Source organism: Eubalaena glacialis, chromosome 3, assembly GCF_028564815.1.
Source record: "Eubalaena glacialis isolate mEubGla1 chromosome 3, mEubGla1.1.hap2.+ XY, whole genome shotgun sequence".
In the NCBI taxonomy this organism is placed as follows: Eukaryota; Metazoa; Chordata; class Mammalia; order Artiodactyla; family Balaenidae; genus Eubalaena; species Eubalaena glacialis.
Genome location: NC_083718.1, coordinates 126858840 through 126881724, shown reverse-complemented (window position 1 = coordinate 126881724; position 22885 = coordinate 126858840). Strand labels below are relative to the sequence as shown.

Here is a 22885-nt window from a genome sequence, read left to right as displayed (position 1 = left end):
AAATTGAGACACAGATGTAGAGAACAAACGTATGGAGACCAAGGGGGGAAAGCGGCGGTGGGTGGGGATGGTGGTGTGATGAATTGGGTGATTGGGAAAAAAAAACTTAATAAAAATGTAAACTCTCAATTTCATTTTAAAAATAATTGATCATATGTTGAAATGATATTTTGGATATATGGGATTATATGAGGAAATTAGTTTCACCTATATCTTTTGTTAATGTGATTTTTAGAAAATTTAAAATTATGTAGCTTCTGTTACATTTATATTGAGTAGTACTGCTCTAGAAAGTGGAATAGTCATGAGAACTCCATCAATCTTATGAAAATTGGCAATGATGGTGGTAAAGCATCAAATATAGATACCCCAGAAGATGTTAAGGATTTCATTTTACAATGAAAAAACATCAGAAAGGTATATCTAATGGATGGATAATTTTCCTTATATGGTACCTTACCCTGAGTTTACTTTCTTTTGATTTAGTTTGTGCACCAGAGAGTATAAAAAATGACGTTAAGTACTATGTCGTACTACTTTTATCTAGTATATCTTTTCTCTAGTATATCTCTGTAACCAAGTATTTGTTAGAGGAACATTGATTATATAACCACTTCAGTGTTTCTTTTCTTGTATTGTTTTCTCTTTCTTTTAACATTAAACATTTATTAGCTGTGCTAATTGGATGAAGTCGTAATTTTCTTATCCACAAAATGAGGTTAATAAAACCTAGTACACAGGTAGGTTTTATTAAACGAGGTAAGTGAATGTGCAGTGACATTCGGATATAAACCGAGCAGTGCACTGTGTTAGACATCGTAGGAGAAAGATGACTGAGATCTCGCCTCTCTGAGTGAGGGTGACAGATACGTGTTACACCAATTGGAGTTGAAGGCAAGGTGACTCAGACACTCGAATGAGGTGCTAGATTTAAACGTTGTGAGTGAAGTGGAAAGAGTGATTCCACCCGGGCAGTCACATTCCTGCAGAGTCTCAATAGACAAGAGCATGGGGGTAGAGTTGGGGGTGGGCGGGCAGGCCTTTTAGATTTTGGATTGAAGAAAATGTATGAATGGAGGTAGGAAGCTTCATGATGTGTATTTGTGGTTCCTTTTTGGTTTAAATATCCAGGACTGTTATATTACAATTGGGTTATGTTGCCCCACTGTACCTCAGTGGAGCATCTACCAGCCTGGGAGTTCCTTGTGTATGAGGACTGGTCCTAGTCATCTTTGTACACCCAGCGTGCAGCACAGAACCTGACAAAAAGCACGTGTCCAATAGATGATTGTGAGTAGATGAATGAGCACGAACTTTGCAGCATTTAGAAAGCATTTCTTATTTTTCAGTTCAAAATGCAGTATCTACGAGGAGTATTTGAATCTTTAGACTTTATGACATACAGATGTATTTGCTGATGGCTGGGCATTGAGATCGTGTGAGTGATAGGTTCTTATCCTCCCTTGAGGAACTGATCTGAAGTCGCGGAGCTTTAGTTACCTGCTGCTACAGAGGGCTCTTACTCCACCTCCCAGGGACCATTACATTTCTGCTGGTTTTCAACACACCTTTCTGTGGAGCTCTATTCCATGGCTCTACTCCTTCCAGGAAAGAAACCCCAATGCCTTGGCTGTCAACTTCTGGCTGCCCGGAGTGGAACGTTATTCTGCAGGGGAGGAAGCACGGTGGGAAAGGGTTATATCTACAGGAAATCTAATATTTGCTCTGTAGTGAAACATGTGAAAAGATTGAAAGAAAGGAAGTAGCTTAGTAGCTAGAAGTTCAGTTTGTGTGGGATTTCCTGATTGGGGCTTTTTCCCCTACCCTGTTTTATCATCATTATGTTTTAATGTTTTATTTCCTGTCTACTTGGTAAGTTGCTTTTTTATAAATTAATTTTTATTGGAGTATAGTTGCTTTACAATGTTGTGTTAGTTTCTACTGTACAGCAAAGTGAATTGGCTATACGTATACATATATATCCCCTCTTTTTTGGATTTCCTTCCCATTTAGGTCACCACAGAGCATTGAGTAGAGTTCCCTGTGCTATACAGTAGGTTCTCATTAGTTATCTATTTTATACATAGTATCAATAGTGTATATATGTCAATCCCAGTCTCCCAATTCATCCCCTTGCATTCCCCATTGGTATCCATACGTTTGATCTCTACGTCTGTGTCTCTATTTCTGCTTTGCAAATAAGATCATCGGTCTACTTGGTAAGTTGCTTATTAGTGGTGGTTGGGATCCACTATGAGCACCATTAACAGATTTTCACGGGAAAAAACAACAAGGAGAAAACTGTTCTACTCACTTTCCATCATTTTGAGAAAGGAAGCCAGAAAAGCTGTTTTCTATGCATACTGCCTCCCCCTGACTAACCATGATTAATGATTTTTGTTAGTGGACTAATTATACCACTGACTTCACAACTGGAATAAGAAATAGGAGCCATTATTGGCTTAAATGACTCGCCGCCCCCCGTGAATAATAAAAATTTAACACCAGTGAGTATTTGCAAAGAGTAACTATAAAGCCGAATATATTACGTCTTCACCGGGACACAAAGGTTAACAACCCTTTGTGTTAAAGGCCCACCAGTTAGAACAGCTCACTACAGACCTGGGTGAAAAGAGGAAAGGGCGGCGGCAGTAGTTCTTCCCTGTGGGCGTTAATTCTTCTGTACCCTTTGGCCTCTTCCTCGTCCTTATCACTAATACCTTTCATATACCTCTGGGATTTGATAGGGGCTTTGCCAACCATGCTGGACCTCTAACTGTAGAGCAGGGAGAGCTGTTCCAATTCAGACATATTTTGATAGGGCTTAAAAAGCCATTTAACAAATAGTAATTGCACAGTTTCTGGGCTTCTAGAGGCTTATGGATGCATTAAAGCTCAAGGTTCCAGGGGAATCAGGAATGGTGTGAAACTCAGGGAGGTTGGGAGAGGGTTGGAAGTGAGGGCTGAAGCAAGTCTCAGGGATGGAGGAAAGGCTGACTGTATCTTTGGCAAACGTCACTTGATAACAAAAGGTAAAAATTTTCATTTAGCCATTTTGATATAAAAAACCTGTATTAGGGATTTCCCTGGCGGTCCAGTGGTTAGGACTCTGTGCTTTCACTGCCGAGGGCCCCCACCACCAAAAGAAAGAAAGTTTTGTTTGGTATGTAGAAGGTACTCAATAAATATTTATTTATTGAACTTAATCTTTTTTTTTTTTTTTTTAAGATTTTATTTATTTTTGGCTGCATTGGGTCTTCGTTTCTGCATGCGGGCTTTCTCTAGTTGCGGTGAGCGGGGGCTACTCTTCGTTGCTGTGCACAGGCTTCTCCTTGCAGTGGCTTTTCTTGTTGAGGAGTGCGGGCTCTAGGCACATGGGCTTCAGTAGTTGTGGCACTCAGGCTCAGTAGTTGTGGCACATGGGCTTAGTTGCTTCGCTTGGCGTGTGGGGTCTTCCTGGACCAGGAATTAGACCCATGTCCCCTGCATTGGCAGGCGGATTCCTATCCACTGTGCCACCCAGGAAGTCCCGAACTTAATCTTGAAACCAATGGCATGTTCTTAACCCTCCTTCTCCTCTTCCATTTTGTATCTGGGCCTCACAAATTACCCAAATTATGGTTGGCAAACTTAAGAGTAGCATTGCAGATTTTAGTAAAATGAATTGTATTTTTGAAGGAAAATGAGGTCAAATAAAGACTGGGTAAACGTAAGAAGTCCCTTTAAAACCTCCACACAACTTCTCACCATTTCAGTCTTTCTGTTTCTACCATTAAGTGAATTTGATCAAGTTGCATTAGCCTCTCCAGACCTCAGTTCCCCCTTTCTTAAAGCCAAGGGATTGGGACTTCCCTGGTGGTGCAGTGGTTAAGAATCTGCCTGCCAACGCAGGGGACACGGGTTCGAGATCTGGTCCGGGAAGATCCCACATGCCGGGGAGCAACTAAGCCCATGCGCCACAGCTACTGAGTCTGTGCTCTAGAGCCCGCGAGCCACAGCTACTGAGCCCACGCGCCACAACTACTGAAGCCCACGCGCCTAGAGCCTGTGCTCCGCAACAAGAGAAGCCACTGCATTGAGAAGCCCGCGCACCACAACAAAGAGTAGCCCCCGCTCGCTGCAAGTAGAGAAAGCCCGTGTGCAGCAGCGAAGACCCAATGCAGCCAAAAATGAATAAATGAATAAATAGATTTATTAAAAAAAAAAAAAAGCCAAGGGATTGGACTAGTCAAGGTCCATTTTAGACATGTTTTAGACATTTTTGTTTTACTACCTCATTCATTAATTACTTTCTTAAACACAAAAATGCAAAATAAATAAAAATTTCCTCATTTAAAAAAGCAAATTTTCCAAAATAGTCTTGCCTATGTTTTCATTGTGGTATACATATCATGACCTCACCTTTGGGAACACAACCTTTGATGTCAGCATTGTAAATGGCAAGTAACATAGGAGTGTAAACCGCTACGAAGTTGGTGAGACCTGAGCTTGAATCCTGGCTCTGACAAGTACTATCTTTGTGACCTTAGACAAATTGCTTACTCTCATTAAGTCTCGATTTTCTTATTGGTAATATGGAGATGATAATGTATTTATAAAGCTATTGTGAGGATTAAATATGCTAATGGATATAAATTGCTTAACACAGAGCTTGGCCTATAGGAGACAGTTCATATCACCTAATGTTAATGATATAACTGCTTACATCATAAACTGAGGACTATTTCACTCAAGTATTTATTAAATAAACTAATGATCAGAATGTTTTCCTGGTGGAAACTGACCTAAAATATTTCTTTCTCTTTGCAGATCTTATATTGCACTTTAAATACACCTAAAGTTGACATGGGAAAACTCTTAGGAGCACAGATAGGTCTTGAAGATTTCATATTTGCCCATGTGAAAGGGATCAAAAAAGAAGTGAATGTGTATAAATCTGAGGATTCACTTGGTCTCACCATTACAGATAATGGTGCTGGCTATGCTTTTATAAAGGTAAGTCTTAAAAAATAACTGTGTGACTTAACTAAGGGTAACATATAATCTATATTATATGAAAATCTACCAGGTCAAAGAAAGTTTGAAATGATCTTTGGAGTGAGAGCTGACTCGACAGCGATGGATAGATTGGTAATGTTTCCTTTAAAAAATGTTTCAAAGACACTATTCTTTTTTTTTTAAATTAATTTATTTTATTTAATTTATTTTTGCTGGGTTGGGTCTTCGTTGCTGCGCGCGGGCTTTCTCTAGTTGCGGTGAGCGGGGGCTACTCTTTGTTGCGGTGCACGGACTTCTCATTGCGGTGGCTTTTCTTTTGCGGCGAGTGGGGGCTTCAGGAGCTGCCGTGTGCGGGCTTAGTTGCTCTGCGGCATGTGGGATCTCCCCGCACCAGTGCTCGAACCGCGTCCCCTGCGTTGGCAGGCGGATTCTTAACCACTGTGCCACCAGGGAAGTCCCAACAGCATTCTTTGGTTTACTCTTTCCTTGAATTTTTTTTTTTTTTTTTTTGATTTTTTTTCCTTCGGATTAAACTTCCTGTAGAATTTAGCATTTACTGAAAAGGAAAGCCTGGCTCTGGTGCCTACTTATCCTCATGGGCTCTTGTAGGTCTGTTGCTCCTCAACATGTGGTGACTTCCATGCTGATTTCCATTGATTTTGTGTTATTTCCAAGTGCACATATTTTTGACCACCTTATTTACTTTAAAAAAATGCTCTTCAAAAATATCTGAACTATCAGAATATCTGAACCACACAGGTTTGAACTGTGTGGGTCCACTCAGATTTTTTTCAGTAGTAAATATTACAGTGTAATGCAGTTCAGGGTTGGTTGAATCTGTGGATGCAGAACTGTGAATACGGGGAACTGTTCACACGGTGGGATTTTTTACCAGGACTTTCCATTGCGTGGAGGGTCAGCACCCTTAACCCCTGCATTGTTCAAGGGTCAACTGTAATTACTGTATCTAAATATAAAGAGCAATATAGAGCTGCAAAGGCAAAAGAAGGAAGTTTGAAATTGTATGAAAAACTGTTAAGAACTGAGGAATGGTGAAAAGATTCATCTCTTAAATAACAATTCTATTATTGTAATAAGCAGTTATTTTTTTTGGGTTTTTTTTGGCCGTGCATTACAGCTTGTGGGATCTTAGTTCCTTGAAATCCCCGGCCCTCTGCAGTGAAAGAGCCGAGTCCTAACCATTGGACCACCAGGGAATTCCCTGTAATAACACTGACTTATATTGAATGCTTGTCAGGTACTAGACACTTTGCATACGTTTTCTCATTTAATGCTCACAACAATTCCATTTGGTATCATGTTTTCTTTTTAATTACTTTTTTGTTGAGATGTAACAGATGTACACCTTTAACGAATGTTTACAGATCTGTGTAAACACCACCCAGAGTAAGGGAAATTTCATTTCCATCACCCAGAAGGCTCCCTTGTGCTCCTTCTTGGTCAGTACCCTTCCGCCACAAAGGTAGCCACTATTTTGACCTCTATCACCATAGTTTTGCTTGTTCTTGAACTTCATGAAAGTGGAATCACATATTATGTACTCTACTGTTTCTGGCTTTTGCTCAACATGTCTGTGAGGTTCATCTCTGGGTAGGCACTATTATCAACTGTTATAGATGTAGAAACAGGTTTGGGAAGGTTAAGCAGCTTGCCCAAAGTTATGCAGCTGGACAAATTCGGGATTTGAATCCAAGCGATCTGACTCCAGAGCTGGCAATCCTACCCACTGAGCTTAGAATTAGTGATAAAGTTTCATGCCTTTTTTTGGTCCAAATCCTTGATTTGCTGATGCATTGTCATCATTGAAAAAAATAGCCTTAGGGAAGTTATCTTCTTAACTGTAAATAGTACTTTATTTAACTTCCCACTTGATAGAACGGCTATTTTTAGCTCTGCAAAAGATACGAACGACTCTGCTGAAGGTTGAGTGGGTGACCAAATGGAAAATCCGTGAGTTGGGAAAGTCATGTGGGATTATCTGGGGGAAGCTCAGGACATGAGGTACATGGAGCAATGCCATTCTAATGTCAGCAGGGAAGGGCTTGGAAGTTTTGCAAACACGCATGAATTTTTTAGATCTTAACCTCTGATGTCCAGAGCTTGTGTTTCTATTTTTTTATGCCCCTTCAAACATGTGCCTGCCTCAGATTACTAGTCACTAGCCCTGTGGGGACAGAGAACATGGTGTCAAAGAGAAAGTGGCGCCTAAGCCAAACCTCCAACTTACAGTTCAACTTAGAAGAGAAATGAATATCATACTGCGTACAAGGTTGATATGATTTTTTAAAAATTGTGGTGGGCATGATTTCAGACTTATTGAAAGAGTGTAATAACACAAAGAACTCACATGATACCCTTTACTCAAAAACGTTTTACCATTTGCCACATTTGCTTTATTCTCTTAAACACAACACGTATGTGTGTGTATATGTACACACACATATACATATATGTAATTTTTCCTGAGCCATTGGAAAAAGTGGAGTGCATATATTACGTCTCTTTATCCAGTAATACTTCAGAATGTAGTTTCTAAGAACAAAGATATTCTCTTTAATATACCTACAGTACAATTATGAAATTCAGAAAACCTAACAGCAATACAATACTGTCAATCTAGTGTCCATATTGCCATTTTATCAGTTGTCCTAGTAATGCATTTTTTTCCTGGTATAAGTCCAATACAGGATCATGTATTTCATTTAGTTATTATGTCTTTTTAGTCATCTTTACTCTAGAATAGTCCTTCAGCCTTTTACAGGATATCCCTCAATTTGGACTTTTCTGATGTCTCTTCATGTTGTGAAACAGGTTATTATGCATTTTTGGCAGGAAAATTAGATAAGTGATGTTGTGTCCTTCTCAGTGTATTACCTCAGAAGGTGCATTTTATTGGTTTGTCTCATTATTCATGATGTTAATTTTTTCCCTTGTGTAAGGTAGTATCTGCCAGTCTTATTCACTGCAAAGTTATATTTTCCTTTGTAATTAATAATTTGTGGGGAGATACTTTGAGATTATGTATATATCTTGTTCTCTTACTTGCACCCCACAAATTTAGCATCTATTGATGAGTCTTGCCTGACTCGGTCTTTAATGGTTGCAAAATGGCAGTCTTTCTAATTCCATCATTTCCTATATATATATTTTTAAACATTCTATTGTAATAAAGTACTCCACTTATTTATTATCTATTAGCAATGGACACATGATTTTTAAATTAATTTTTATTGGAGTATAGTTGATTATACAATGTTGTGTTAGTTTCTGCTGTACATTAAAGTGAATCAGTTATACATATACATAAATCCACTCTTTTTTAGATTCTTTTCCCATGTAGGTCATTACAGAGTATTGAGTAGAGTTCCCTGTGCTATACGGTAGGTCCTTATTAGTTGTCAGTTTCTTATTCAGCGGGTCCATTACCATCTTTTAATTTGATGCTCCAATTTCCTGAGATTTGTCCTGCAGGAGTCCTTTTCAGCTGGCTCCTGTATCCTTTTGACGTGCCTCCCATTATTTTATTGAGCAATTCCTTCCTTCTGGTACAACAAGATGTTCTATGATCATCTTTTATCTTCTTTTCCCCAGGCTTGGAATCAACCATTCTTCAAGGAGCTCTCTTTTTTAGTGAGGATGGGTATTTCAAAATCAAGATCTGAAGCTGGTTGCATGCATTCATTGCTACCTGAGTGTCAGTGTTTCTAGGTCCTTTCAGTTACCACAGAAAGGGTTAGAAAACATGTATTTTAGGAATTATGATTTCATAATTATGCCTCCAATTCCAATCCTGCCCCACAAGGTTCTACCTTGGTTTCCCCACTAAAATATTTGCTCTCAAAATTATTGAAATATTTACTTATTTCCTTAGTTCTACAATATACATAAAATAGTTTCAGAATTGCTGTATTCATACTCTGAAAAATCTATTAAGAGTTCAAGATTTATATGCATTTTTTGTTTTTAGATGTATGTACACAAAGTATTCTCTTCAGGAGTTAACTTGGAATAGGTTCTCACTTGCCCCTCCTTCCCCCACCCCATGATTTTTATTCATTTGAAATAGTGTTGAATCCATTTGCTTCTCTTCAAATTGAGTTTGAGTTTTTCCTCTCATGTTGATTTAATTTTCTGAGTTTGTAAAATGGTTTCAAAAGTTAAAACTATAATAAAAGATGTATTCAGAGATGTCGCTCCTTCTGTGATCCCCATTACTCATTTTCCCCACTCCTTAAAGTAATCAATTTTGTTAATTTCTGGCTCACTCTTCCAGTGTTTTTTGCCAAGATAAGCAGAAAAAGTGTAATGTTCCAAGAGTTCGCATGTCATCCTTGTTTGGGGACTATGCTAATCTTCTCTGTATGGTTCCAATTTTAGTGTATGTGCTGCTGAAATGAGTACTTGATATGCTTTTAGCAGTGGCTGGAAGTCAGTGAAGGTTGATGTAAGAGGACAGTGTAGTGGGGATTCAGACAAGGGTGAGGAGGAAGGAGTCCATGATTAGGAAGGCAATGCAGTGTGGTGCATAGGACCACGGGCTTTAGAATCAGACCTGCTTTTGGTCTTGCTTGAACCATTTATTTACTTGCTGTGTGACCTTGAACAAGTCATTAAAGTCATTTCTGTGCCTTCTCTCAAATGGAATATTAGCACCTACTTTATAGGATTATTTGGGTATAAACTGATGACACCTCTGAAATGTTTGATAGTACTTATAATTGATAGCTAATACCTTCATAATAGCAACAACAACAAATCATCACACAATTAGGAGATGAGATCGACGGCAGAGAAATGTATTTACTAGTACCACATGGTTCTCACTGATAAGCCTCTTCAGGTGGAAAGACAGCAGACTTAAACATTTATAACTTTTGTACCCAAGTCTTAACATTTCCCAGGAAAATGTATATAAATAACTTAATCAGAAAAATCAGAGTATACTTACAACAAACTCTACAAATTCCTAGAATAGTTCAAGACCAGAGTTGGCGTACATTTTCTATAAAGGGCCAGGTAGTGAATATTTTAGGCTTCATTAAATTTTAGGGTCATACAGTCTTTGTTGCAACTACTCAACTCAACATTGTAGCACAGAATTTATATAGAATACTTAAACTATGAGCATAGATGTCTTTTAGTAAAATCTTATTTATGGACACTGTAATTTGAATTTTGTATAATTTTCACATGTCACAGATATTCTTTTATTTTTTCCCAACCATTAAAAAAGGTAAAACCATTCATAACTCATGGGTCGTATAAAAACAAGTGGTAGGCCAGATTTGACCTATGAACCGTTGTTTGCTGATCCCTAGTTTAACAGAAGAGAATACTTTTAGATTCAAAATAAAAATAAGGGCTTATACTATGCAATTAAGAAATGAAAACCTAAGTTGATTTAGAATTGAAGTAACTTATAAATAACCACAGAACTGTTATTTTCAGAATATCTTCTCATAGAAATCTGTATGATTTGGGATACTTTTACTTTACTAGAACTAAATCACATTTTAGCATGATCCTTTGAGAAATACGGTACTCGTATATTTCTAATATTTTGATTATTTAATTATCCAGAACTAATAATTGTACAAGGTCAAGGGACTCGGGGGGTGGGTGCGGGGGCAGTTCTGGGACGGAAGCTAGGATCTCTGAGAAGAAGCATGTAAAGCAAGAATAGAAGTGGTGATCTGAGAAAAGAGGTAATATTTGAGATCTGGAGGCCATGATATAGATGAAGAACAGCTTTAGTAGAGGTAAGAAAAAGTAAAGTAGGAGGGTGGGGTTTGTAAAAAAAAAAAATAGTTCAAAGGTGATAGGTCACCTTTTTCCAGCTTTATTGAGGTATAGTTGACGTATAACATGGTGTAAATTTCAGGTGTACAATGTATTGATTTGATACACTTACGTATCATAAAATGATTATCAAGGTGATAGATCATCTTGGGTAACTACAACCCCAAACTCTGGTCTTGAGTCAGAAGATCTTGAATTCTTCATGTGACTTTCTTTCTTTCTTAACCAGACATTTGCGTTAGTTAGATCTGTTTGATTGGGAGTGTTTTGAGGAAAGAGCATGATGTCTCATAATTATACCACCTCTGTTTGAAAACCAGTTCTCTTATTTATTAGCTGTGTTATTTTGGTTAAGCCATGTCATCCCTGTGCTTTGATTTCCTCATTCACTAAAGGAATATTAAATATTTCCCCTCCCAGGCTTGTTAGGACTAAGTGAAATAGCTATTTACAATTGTTATCTGCATGTTTATTATTATGAAGAAGATTTGAGGACAGTGTTTGGAGGGTCAGCAGCAGAGACTCAGAGTTGCTGACCACGTGGGCAGGGTCGGCTCAAACAACCTCGAGTCAATGCTTAAGACTTTGAGGATGGTGGGATGCCACCCTAGAGTTCTGCTGATCTGTGATGAGAAGATAGAATTTTGTAACTATATGGGATGAGTTAATAGAAGTTAATATAATAACGGTCTGAAATGTTTGGGAACCTCTAAGTTTAATAATATTGTAAATCCTACCTTCCAAAAATATTTAATGTTGTCTTCACATTTTGCAGCATCAAGCTCCAAAGCCAGATGAGAGAAAGTTCTAAGTATTGAAGAGAATGATATTAAGTAACTCCGTAAATATAAATATAGAATTAATGCCTCTTTTTTCTTCCTGGTCCTTTGTGCCTGAGTAGCACTTTTAGCAATATTATTAATCTCTATCAAGTTATGGTATGATTATTAAAGTATATTAAATTGCAGAAACTTGTCTCAGTTGCTACCTCATTCTTTATTCTATCTATTTAGGAAGCTAAGGCTCAGGTCACCCACAAAATATATCATCAGTGTCTCCCACTTTGCCTCTATATCTGGTTCACCTTATGGTGCCCTTCTCCAAGTTTCTTATGTTGATTTTCCTCTCTCTTCATCCCAGATTCTTATCCACTGGCCCTGATGATTACATATGCTTTGACTTTTCTCTTGCCCACCTGGATTCTCACCTTGCTACCTGCTGACTTCTGGTAACCGCCTTTCCTCCCTCTCTCTGGGCACCTTTCTTGTGACCTGTGGCTACTCATAGGCCCTGGTGACCCTAGATTTCTGTTACTCTGCCCTTTAATTTACTGGTAAGATTCATACATGTCTTTAAAGTCTTTCATTTAGTTTTATATAGTGCTTATTTTTAATAAAATTACAACAGTAAGTCTTAAACTAAAAATATGTGGAACTGAAATTTGTATGGTATAGTTGATCAAAGGAAAAAATAGGTTCAGAATGTATCAAGAAACAAATTAGAATAAAAATTAAGAAAGTCAGAGTTATAGATTTTCATATTCTCTAGTGACTTAAGAAAGGTTAGATGACAGACTATTAAATTTTTTTGCTTTGTTTCTTTAAACTCTAGTCTTTTGTTTAATCTCACTTATGTTTCTATGACAGTTTAGAAACTCCAGTTGTACTGAGTGGTTTGTTGTGGTTACCCTTGTTTGTTTCTCTAGTTTATGTGTCAAATATGGACTTACTAAAAAAACATTGTCACTTAGATTATGAAATTTCTGGGTTTTTTCCTTTAAAATTAACTACCTGTAATGACAGTAATCTCTGTGTGAATAAGCATTGTTGTGTCATTTGCATAAAGCCTATTAACAGTTATTACAATGAACATAGCAGTGTTCTTAAAATTGGGGGGTAAAAAAGAAACCCACTGTAAGTTTTGGTATATTGTAATACAATTTAAAAATTAAAAATGCCCAACCTTTCTAGGTTAGTCTTCTACAACTTGTTTTTTCTTATGACAGTATTATGGAGATGTTGGGGTACTTGAGATTGGTTTGTCTCTCAACTCATGGACGCAATAATCAATCCCCTGCTGACTCAGAAGATGTTGTTACTCCACCTGGCAAGAGTGGGGAATACACACACTTCAGTTACACAATAGCAGCAGCCCCTAATATTTCCAGCTTGTCATTCTCACAAAGGATTTGTGATGCCCAAGGCAGACTGTGGCCTGCATTTTGCCATGTTCCTCACCGCTGTTGAAGAATTTGTACATCCTCTGCGGGGCTGTTACCTGTGCAGAGTTTTCTGGAGCTTCTGTCCCTAAAATCCTGTCAGAAATTCTTAGGATTATGTTAGGGAGTCTTACACCTCATCTTGAAACTCTGCACTACTGATGTATTGTACATACCTATGATAGAGTTAGGAAAGACCAATTTGATGTTTCTCCTTGGGTCCTAAGTTCTCCTCACCTAAAATACATGAATGAACAGCGATGGTATAACATCCTTCTCATTGGCTCCCCAACTGGTAACCACACCTGTCTCTTAAGTATCAATATTCTTAACTAAGGTTGTACCAATTCTTGTCTTGCATTTGTAACTAAGGTTTAAAAAACTGTAGCTGGTAGAAAAAGCTCAAGCTTTATTCTGATGTAATGGGCCTCATGTTGAAATGATTCAACAATCATTTATGGAGGGACTTTTCTGTGCAGACGTTGTGCTAGGCACAGGGCAGTGGTGAAGAAGACCATCTCTGTCCCCAAGGATATTACAGTTCAGTAGTGGAGACTGAGAGATAAATGAACAATTGCAGTATGGTTTGTTGAACTTGGCAAATTCCTTGATCTTCTCATCAAGACATGAGACTCTCATAAAGGTTGTTAAAATTAATTGAGATGGCGAATGTAAAGTACCTAGCTCAGAGCTCAACTTATGTAGCAGAAAGTACTACAGAGACATAAGAGTGGCACCTTACCTAGTCTTGGAGTGGGCTGGGAGGTGTCAGGAAAAGCTGCTCAGAGGAGGTGGTGACTGTGATGGAAGCTGAATTCTGAATGATAAAGAAGAATGGTTGGGAGTAGGATGGTTGTCTTTGTTGTTTGGGCTTCTGTCTTTAACTGAACATTAAAGTGCCTTGTTGATACGTCAGTATATTGTATGTAATGTCTCAAGAGCATGATAAGTAATGTTACACAGTGCTATTGTATATTAAGTATTACCCTTCATTTTCTTTCAGAGAATTAAAGATGGCAGCATAGTTGACTCAGTTAAAACAATCTGTGTGGGGGATCACATTGAAGCCATCAATGGAGAAACTATCGTTGGGTGGCGTCACTTTGATGTTGCTAAGAAGTTAAAGGAATTAAAAAAAGAGGAACTCTTTACCTTGAAGTTAATAGAACCTAAGAAGGCCTTTGGTAAGTCGGTTTGGCTTATCTTTCTCAGGGAAATGAGTACTGAGATATGGTGCCATGTGCTTTTGTATATCAGTTAAGAACATAGGAAGTGATAGATAAGCTCTACTTACAAGGAAAACAACCATTGAAGGAGAAAAAAATTACCTAGAAGGACATTTTCTTAAAAAGACATTTCGGAGTTATAAAGTGTCATGTATAGTGACTCAATTTGTTCCAAACTCGAAGAACAGCACCTTGTATTGCGTCCATCTGGCCGAGCAGGGAGATTTTTGACTGAGCTCTCTAAACAGTGGTAACTGTCACTCATGGACCTCAACAGCAAAAATTTTAGTTACACACAGAATTGATATTTAAAGTAGTTATTTGGTCTATTTTAAAGACTTCCTTCAATACTTTTCCTCCATTGGCATTTTGAACTTGGCAGTGTGGAATGGTATGAAATTGCTTCTACTTTGGTGTGACATCTGTACTTGCTTGGTTTTAGCCATGGCAGCTGTGTTCCAACTGCTGTTCAAACCCCCAGGGCTATCTCATCTACAGGAAAATGTGCCAGCTTCTCTCTCACTACCCAGAACTATTTCAATAAGCCAAATGATGGCCTAGTGTTCATCAGTGTTAAAATATCTTCAGCAGAATCATTCTCAGCCTGCCCTTGCTCATCTGTGACTCCACCCACCTTATGTTCTTTCCTTTGCTCACAAACTATAAATATTCCTTATAGTTTGTCTCTAATGTCTTTTCTCAGGGCAGTTAATGACAATGATGGGTGAATGCAGTGGGTCGGGGCAATTACCTTTCCCCACCCTAAGCAAGTAAGGGGCAGATCCTAGCCATACGAAATTGAAACATTTTCTCTGCTTCCAAGCGATTCTGTGCCATTTAATAGAAATACAGTGTAGGTGGTATTGCTTGTGGGTGACAGAGTTCCAAGAAGATGTAAGAAAAGGATGCCTTATGCCAATAGTGCTCCTGGAGGGACCATTCTAGGAACCACTGATGCAGATACCGTGGTTCTGCATGGTACATTACAGCATCTGAGCTCACTTCCCACAGAGGAAGGTGGGCCAGCACGCAGAGTTCTATCCAGCAGCCCCTTTTGAAATGGCTTTGTTTGGTAACCAACTTCCCAGGTATCACAGCATATAAACTGATAGGATGTAGGCAGTTTGAGATAAACAGTATCTGATTTAGGCTCTTTGTAAATCAAAGTTATTCTCTTAGTACAGCTCAAGAAATATAATTTCTTTCTACATTTATTTCTACCATAGAATCTGTTTTCCAGAGTCGATCTGTTCCTGTTTTTCCTTGTCTGCATATAAATTGTGTGGTCCCTGTGTTTTTTGTAGAAAGTTGCTGGTACACCTTAACTTGGATGTTAGGTTGGTAATAGTCTTGGATGTTATAGTGGTCATTGTATTTAGCTATTATTGCTCCATGATTAGATTTTTTCCTTCAGTATTTGAGATACATGTATGGACGGTTGGTGTACTTCACCGCCTTATGTGTCTGCGATGGCTGAACTTGCTGTTTTGCTTCATATGAATTCCATGGACAGATTTGAAAAGGATTTTCCTAATGGGTGTATATTATTTCAGGCAGCTCACATTCTGGTGGTATGAGTTAGGATACCTGGAGATTGATTTTGGGGCAGTGACAAGTTTTTATTTTCCATGGTTTCAATGGCAGCTTAATTCAATGTAACCCCTGCTGGTCTATATGCATTTTTCACTCTGTGGATCAATGTTTGCCTCTGGGCCCTAGCCTGGGGATTTCTCTTAGAAGTAGGCCTTGCTTCTCTGCCCACCCTTCAGCCCTTAATTTTTGTGCCTATCTTTTTGACTCTAGGATAAAGGCAATGCTAGCTTGTTCCTTACCCTGTGGCCTTATTCCAGCACTTAGCTCTTTGCCAGGGAGGGAATATATATCAGGAGGTACTTGGGAGGCCAGGCTTGGCCCCATTCTCTCCATCCCAATCTTATCTTTTGCTATGTTTCCTTCCTTCCTGTGTTTTTCTAGCATTTTCATTGATGCATTGATTCAAATTTAAAGTCCTTCATGATCTGACTCTGTCATCGTGGATTCCTACCAGGAGAAAGGGCCAGTCTACATGAGGCAGAATTCTCTTCTTTGCATTCAGATAGCTTCAGCCAAGATGGCCTAAGTCATTTCTGGGACTTTACCAAAAGCTGTCAGAAATAGCCACACACTCCAGTATCTTGAGATTTTCCTATCAACTTCCCAAAGATTTAGCCTGGGGAAGCATGTGGACTGTGTCCCAAAATATAGGAGGGAATAATGTAGTTGGCTGCTTTGTGCTGGCATGGCAGGTATGATGAGCACAACTTCTTAACCACTGATGAGGGAATCCTTACTGCCTGTTTTATTTCCATATTTTACATCCACCACTACCCACACCCCACTTCTAGGGGCCACTATATGTGTCAAGATTCTTTGAGAGCTACAGAATAAGCACTATCTAATTGAAGGAAAAGACATTTTTGGGAAAGACTATCAAGTAGGTCTCAGAAACAAAGACAGTTCAATCAAGTCTTGGAAAGGTAGGAACTGAGGCTGTTTCAGGGATGTGTGAACCAGGAACACTTCATGGTACTGGCTTAATTGACTCCCTGAAGTTATTTCCTGTCTTCATGTTACCCCACTTAGGATTCAAATTCCTGGGAGGGGGGGTACTTATTAGGTCGTGTGTCTGTCTTGATAGTGGGGAAGGCAGGCTATATAATTGACAGGCCCACCAAAATCACACAGAACAGTGAAAGGGAGGAAGTTTCCTTTTGGGTAGGAAAAGGCAGATGTCCATTTAACCATTTCTCTAAGCTTTTACATCTTGTTCTTTAGGTAGAGAAGTGTGTGTTTTCTCTTGACTTTGAATCTGACTCTATCCATGCATGATGCTGTCAGTCTGGTGTATCAGAATGAGTCTGGAGGGAGGAGGGTATTGTCAACTAGCTTTGGGTGTCTAGTCTTAAGGATTTTATTATTCTACTAAGTTTTGGGTGCTATATAGATGGCTGTTTGGCAGAGACCATGACAGTATTGTAACTTTCTTTCAGGGAAAGGCTAAAGCCATATTCTTCTTGGTGCTGGCCACCAAATTTGGAAGGGACCTCACTCCATAGATTTGGACTACACTCCTGGAAGGTCCTTCATTTATGTATCCCACAAATAATTTGAGAATCTGCTATGTTTCAGGTACTCTGCTATGCCTAGCAGATACTAAGAAAAAAAGACTTAAGTTATAGCTCCTGCCTTTGGAGAAGCTCACAGTGTAGTAGGAAGCTGTTATGGACTGAATTGTGTCCCCCTAAAATTTGTATGTTGAAGTCCTAATCTCCAGTACCTCAGAATGTCACAATATTTGGAGATAGGATCTTTAAAGAGGTAACTAAGTTAAAATGAGGTCATTAGAGTGGCCCCCTGGTCCAATACGACTGGTGTATTTACAAGAAGAGAAAAATTGGACATGGAGACATGTAGGGGGCGAATGCCTTGTGAACATGAAGACAGCCAACTGCAAGCCAAGGAGAGAGGCCTCAGAAGAAAGTAACCTTGGTAACAGACTTCTAGCCCCCATAACTGTAGGAAAATAAGTTTTTGTTGTTTAAGCCATGTGGTCCTTTGTTATGGCAGCCCCAGGAAACTAATACAGAGGCCAATAAGCAAAAAAAGAAAATACAGTGCAAGTTCTTTGACTATGGCAGTAGATCTTGGACTTTCTGACAATATAGAAGGTATAGGTTGGGTGTCTTAGCAGTCCTTTGGCCTTGGGCAGATGGCAAGAACATACCAATATGTTTTCATTTAATGAATATTTGAGTAATTAGTAGTATATACTGGTCTTAGGGTGCTAGCTGCTGGGATAATAGTCACTGTTTATCGAGAACCTACTGTGTTCCATCACCATACTACATACTTGGTATTCCATAAATAAGATCCAGTTCTTGCCTTCAAGAAATGCATGTCTAGGGACGTCCCTGGTGGCGCAGTGGTTAAGAGTCCGCCTGCCAGTGCAGGGGACACGGGTTCAATCCCTGGTCCGGGAAGATCCCACATGCCGCGGAGCAACTAAGCCCATGCGCCACAACTACTGAGCTTGCCCTCTAGAGCCTGCAAGCCACAACTACTGAAGCCTGCATGCCACAACTACTGAAGCCCGTGCTCTGCAACAAGAGAAGCCACCACAATGAGAAGCCCGTGCACCGCAATGAAGAGTAGCCCCCGCTTGCTGCAACTAGAGAAAGCCCACGCAGCAATGAAGACCCAACACAGCCAAAAAAAAAATAAAAAAATAAAAAAAAAAATAAGAAACTCATGTCTAGTGAGAAGAGATGGATATGAAAAAATTTCAATAAAGGGTGTTAGAGGTGATAGAATGTACTGGAGGTCTAAAAGTGGGATACATCAAACCAACCAAGGAGTTTAGGAAAAGCTTCCTGGAGAAGGAATTTGAGCTGAATCTTAAGAGGCTTACTCAATGAACAAATCAGGGAAGGTTGTCCTAGGGAGTAGGAATAGAATAAACAAAGGTGCAGAAGCATGAAGCAGTATCATATATCTTAGAATATGATGTATGTGGGTGTGATTGGAATAGAGGTTATAGGTGGTGGTGTGGCAAGAGACAAAGCCCAAGAGTCAGTGGGCACCAAATTATCAAGGGCCTTATGTATATAGATAAGGAGTGGACAGTGGAGAACCACTGAAGGGGTTTAGGCAGGGGAGAAGCATAATGAGACCTGGATTTTAGAGAGGTATTTTGGAGACTATGTCAGAGAGGTAGGGTATGAGTAAAAGGTCAGGAAGTCAATAAAGACTCTATTGTGTTGAGGAGAAGCAAGATGAAATCCGGAGGCAGTGCCAGTAGGCATGGAGATAAGAAATGGTTCTGAGGATTAGATGGTGGTGCGCTGGAGCCATTAGTGCTCATCTCTTTTCAATTCCATGTTCAGTGGCATCAAGTCGGTTGCTTGAAATTGGCTCTGGTGCGGTATTTGCGTCACAGAAATAGACAAGTGCTGCAAGTCAGGGCTTTTTTTTTTTTTTTTTTTTTTTTTTAACCTGGAAAGGTGACTGTTAAACATTTACCTGCATACCACTGAATATTAAGAAGGTAAAATTGGTAACGCATTGGATGTTGAGGTATAGGAAAAGAAGTTGCAAATGATGACCCACGGATTTGTGGATTGTGTGTGGTGCTATTCCTTGAGAGGAGGAAAACTGGAAAAGAAAGATTTGGGTGAGGAGACAGGGAAGAGAGATTGTACTTACAGTACAATTTTGGGCCTTAAGAGTTTGAAATGTGTGGGACAGTTCAGTTGGAAATGCGTTAGATGTAGATGGGCATTTAGAATTGGGGCCTAGGGAATGGGATTTCTGAGTAACTTGAAGCCATGGAAGTAGATCCAGTTACTCAGAGTAATAAGAGAAAAAGGCCAAAAACAGAGCCCTGGGGGAACCCCAGCATTCAAGGGATAGAAAGAGAAGGAGTTGGCACAGTGAGGAATGGCTGGACTTGGAAGAGCCAGCTTCTGGGTGGCCTTTACCCAAGCACTCAAGGAACAAGTCACTTGTCCCAAGAGCAGATGCGCCATTGCAGCTTTCCTAAGTTGCCAGTGGGACTCTGAGGGAGGAATAAAGGCTATTATAAAACATACCCTCAGAATCTCCTCTGCTGGTTTAAATAACTGTTTTTCAGCCAGTAGGTCTCAACCAGTGTGTTTAGAACACAAAGTAGAATAGAACTGAAAATTTCATAGTGCTTTGTGCCTAGTAAGGGTAAGCATTGTTTCAGTTTCAATGTTTCCGTGTATGCATATGGGTGTTTCAGGTATATAATATATGTCATGATATAATGTATTATATATATTTCTCACTGTGTGTCACAGCAAAAAAACCACAGAAAACAAAAAACAAAAACATTGAAAGCGACTGGTTTAAATGACCCCCTTGTTGAAAACTTGTAATTTAATGGGAAATCTTAGTCATACCTAACATGGTTTCTCCTGGTCAGCTGCGTTCCGATCCAAGTTTTCCGTCTTCTAGCCATGAATTGATGGCAGCCTTCCCAATCCTTATCAAGTATCGGCTGGAATGTCTCTAGTGGTAATTTTTTTAGGGCATGGCTCACTTCCTTTTCTCTTTTGCCAGTGAAAAGGAACATGTCTCCACAATGAGCTCAACCCTTCAGAGTTTGCCATGTAAACCTAGATTTTCCCAAGGCTGTGAAAATTAATTCTTCCATTTCACTGGCTGAAGGATCAGACTAGTTCAACTGGTTTGTTTTCTTATGAGGCCTTATAATTATTAAATGTTATGAGGCTTTGATTCAGTTTTATTTAGATAAGTCTCCACTTAACTTATCCTGGAGAATTTCTTTAATTTGTAATTGTTCCACTTTATGGAAAGAGGTTTGTGGAAGGAGGTATGAAATGTATCTGTAAAGTGTTTTGAAAACAGAAAGGGAGTTGAAAGAATGTTGGCCTCCTAAAGCATCGATAGTCTTTGTTTTGGGGTTAGATTTTGCTACAGATCTCTGGGCTATGTCTTCTTTTAGAGACCTCATTTCTGTGCGATGTGCCCATCAGAATAGGATGTTCAGTATGTGAAGTACGTCTGATTCCCTTGAGTCATTCACAGCTGGAAAACTTGTACCTCATCTTCGTGATTCAGCTTAACTGATGTGCTCATTTTCAAAGACTAAGTCTATTTGCTATTAAGAGAAACTTTGGCTTTTAAGTTTTATGACTTTTTAGATAGACACATCAAACATTTAAAAAATACTCTCTACTATTCATGCTATTTCGAGTGAACATTTTTCAAGCAACAGTGCTTTTGGTACTTTTTTTTTCTTTTTAAATTAATTAATTAATTAATTATTTTTGGCTGCGTTGGGTCTTTGTTGCTACGCGGGCTTTCTCTAGTTGCGGTGAGCGGGGGCTACTGTTAGTTGCGGTGCGCGAGCTTCTCATTGCGGTGGCTTCTCTTGTTGCGGAGCACGGGCTCTAGGCACACGGGCTTCAGCAGTTGTGGCGCGTGGGCTCTAGAGCACAGGCTCAGTAGCTGTGGTGCACGGCCTTAGTTGCTCCGCGGCATGTGGGATCTTCGCGGACCAGGGTTCGAACCCGTGTCCCCTGCATTGGCAGGCGGATTCTTAACCACTGCGCCACCAGGGAAGTTCGGTACTTTTATATATACTGAATTCTACTAAATATTCTGTGGGATACGAAAAAAGTTACAAAAGGGACAACAAAGTGTAAGTAGTTAAGTACGTAGACTCTACCACATATGGGCTGTGTGTTAATGTGACATTGGGTGAATTAACCTTTCTGTGCTTTGGTTTCCTCACAGAAAAAGTAAAGATAATAGTATCGACCACATTGGGCCGTTGTGAGGATTAAATGATTAAACACATAGAAACAATCATAGAACAGTCCCTGGTGCATATAAGTCTTTGGCAGAAGTTAGCTGCTATTATTACTATTGATATTATCTTGAAGGTGTAGCCCTTTCTTTAAGGAGTAATTTTAGAAACAAGATGAACCCCTCATGAAGCAAGACAAACAATGTGGGTGAGTTGGTGATTAGCAAATATTTGTTGAGAACTCTGGCACTCTTCCGGATCCTGGAAAGACAGATGGTAAATCACATCTCATATCAAATAATGAAATATATCAGTATGTCATTGTCATAGCCGCCGTTCACTTTTCTAAGTACTTTCTAAGTTGGAAATAATTTAATCCTTACAACCATTCTAAAAAGTTAAGCAATCTGTCCAAGATTTTAGAGTTAGCTAGTGAACGAGGGAGGTAGGCTTCTAACCCCTGCAGTGAGCGTCCAGAGCCAGCTCCCTAACAGCTGTTATGGATGAGTCAGCATGTTTACTGTCCTCAAGGAGCTTGCAATTTACATAAGGAGGCAGATACATTATGAATCAGGTAGTTTATCAATAGCCATAATAGCTACCATTTGAAGCAATTGCTTATTAGAAGCAATATGGTATAATGGTTAAAAGCATAGATTCTGAGCCAAAGTGCTTGGGTTGAAATTCCTTCCTCTGCTGCTTACTTACTATGTGATCTTGGACTACTTACTTACTCCCTTCTATGCCTGTTTACTTATCCATAGAGTGTTGTGGGGATTGAATGTGTTAATGTACGTAAAGCACTTAGAATAGTGCTTGGCACACAGTGCTACATAAATGTAAGTCATTGCTACTAGGACTTCTATTCTGGCCTGATTCAATCCTTGTGTCATTCCTATGAAGGTTTTCTAGATAAGTAAACTGAGGCTTTGGGCAGTTAAATACCTCCCTGAGGTCATTCAGTGCAAGTATGGTACTCCATTCCTGTTTGCTTCTGAGGCTTCCGTGCTGAACAGTATGTGTTACTGCCTCTTAGACTATAATGCAAACCATATGATATGTGCTGTAATGCAGATTTAAACGAAGGGCAGTTCAGCTGAGAGCTGATTTGTCCATGATGGGGAAGGGTCCTGAAGCTGAGAGTGAGGGAGGCTGGGAGCAGTGGTAAGATTGCGAAGGAATTTTCCCAAAGCGATAAGCCATGGGACAGATGGCTTATCTAGCATGTCCCACCAGTATCAAGGACCAGTGTCCCATTCCCATGTAACTCCCCATGAAAAGTGATAGGAC

At 39.4% G+C, this 22885-nt stretch overlaps 1 protein-coding gene and 1 non-coding gene across 3 annotated transcripts in view; one reads left to right on the top strand and one right to left on the bottom strand.

Moving 5' to 3' along the window:
• The window catches only part of GIPC2 (GIPC PDZ domain containing family member 2), a 92051-nt gene that overhangs the window by 23364 nt on the left and 45802 nt on the right, over positions 1-22885 (top strand). For both annotated transcript variants that reach the window (XM_061183976.1, XM_061183974.1), the window contains exons 2-3: positions 4810-4995; positions 14040-14220. In XM_061183976.1, coding sequence (XP_061039959.1) covers positions 4810-4995; positions 14040-14220 — 367 coding nt within the window. The remainder of the gene's footprint in view (positions 1-4809; positions 4996-14039; positions 14221-22885) is intronic.
• LOC133089220 (U6 spliceosomal RNA) lies at positions 9314-9420 on the bottom strand. Its single transcript, XR_009700605.1, has one exon. It is a non-coding gene; the product is annotated as a U6 spliceosomal RNA (small nuclear RNA).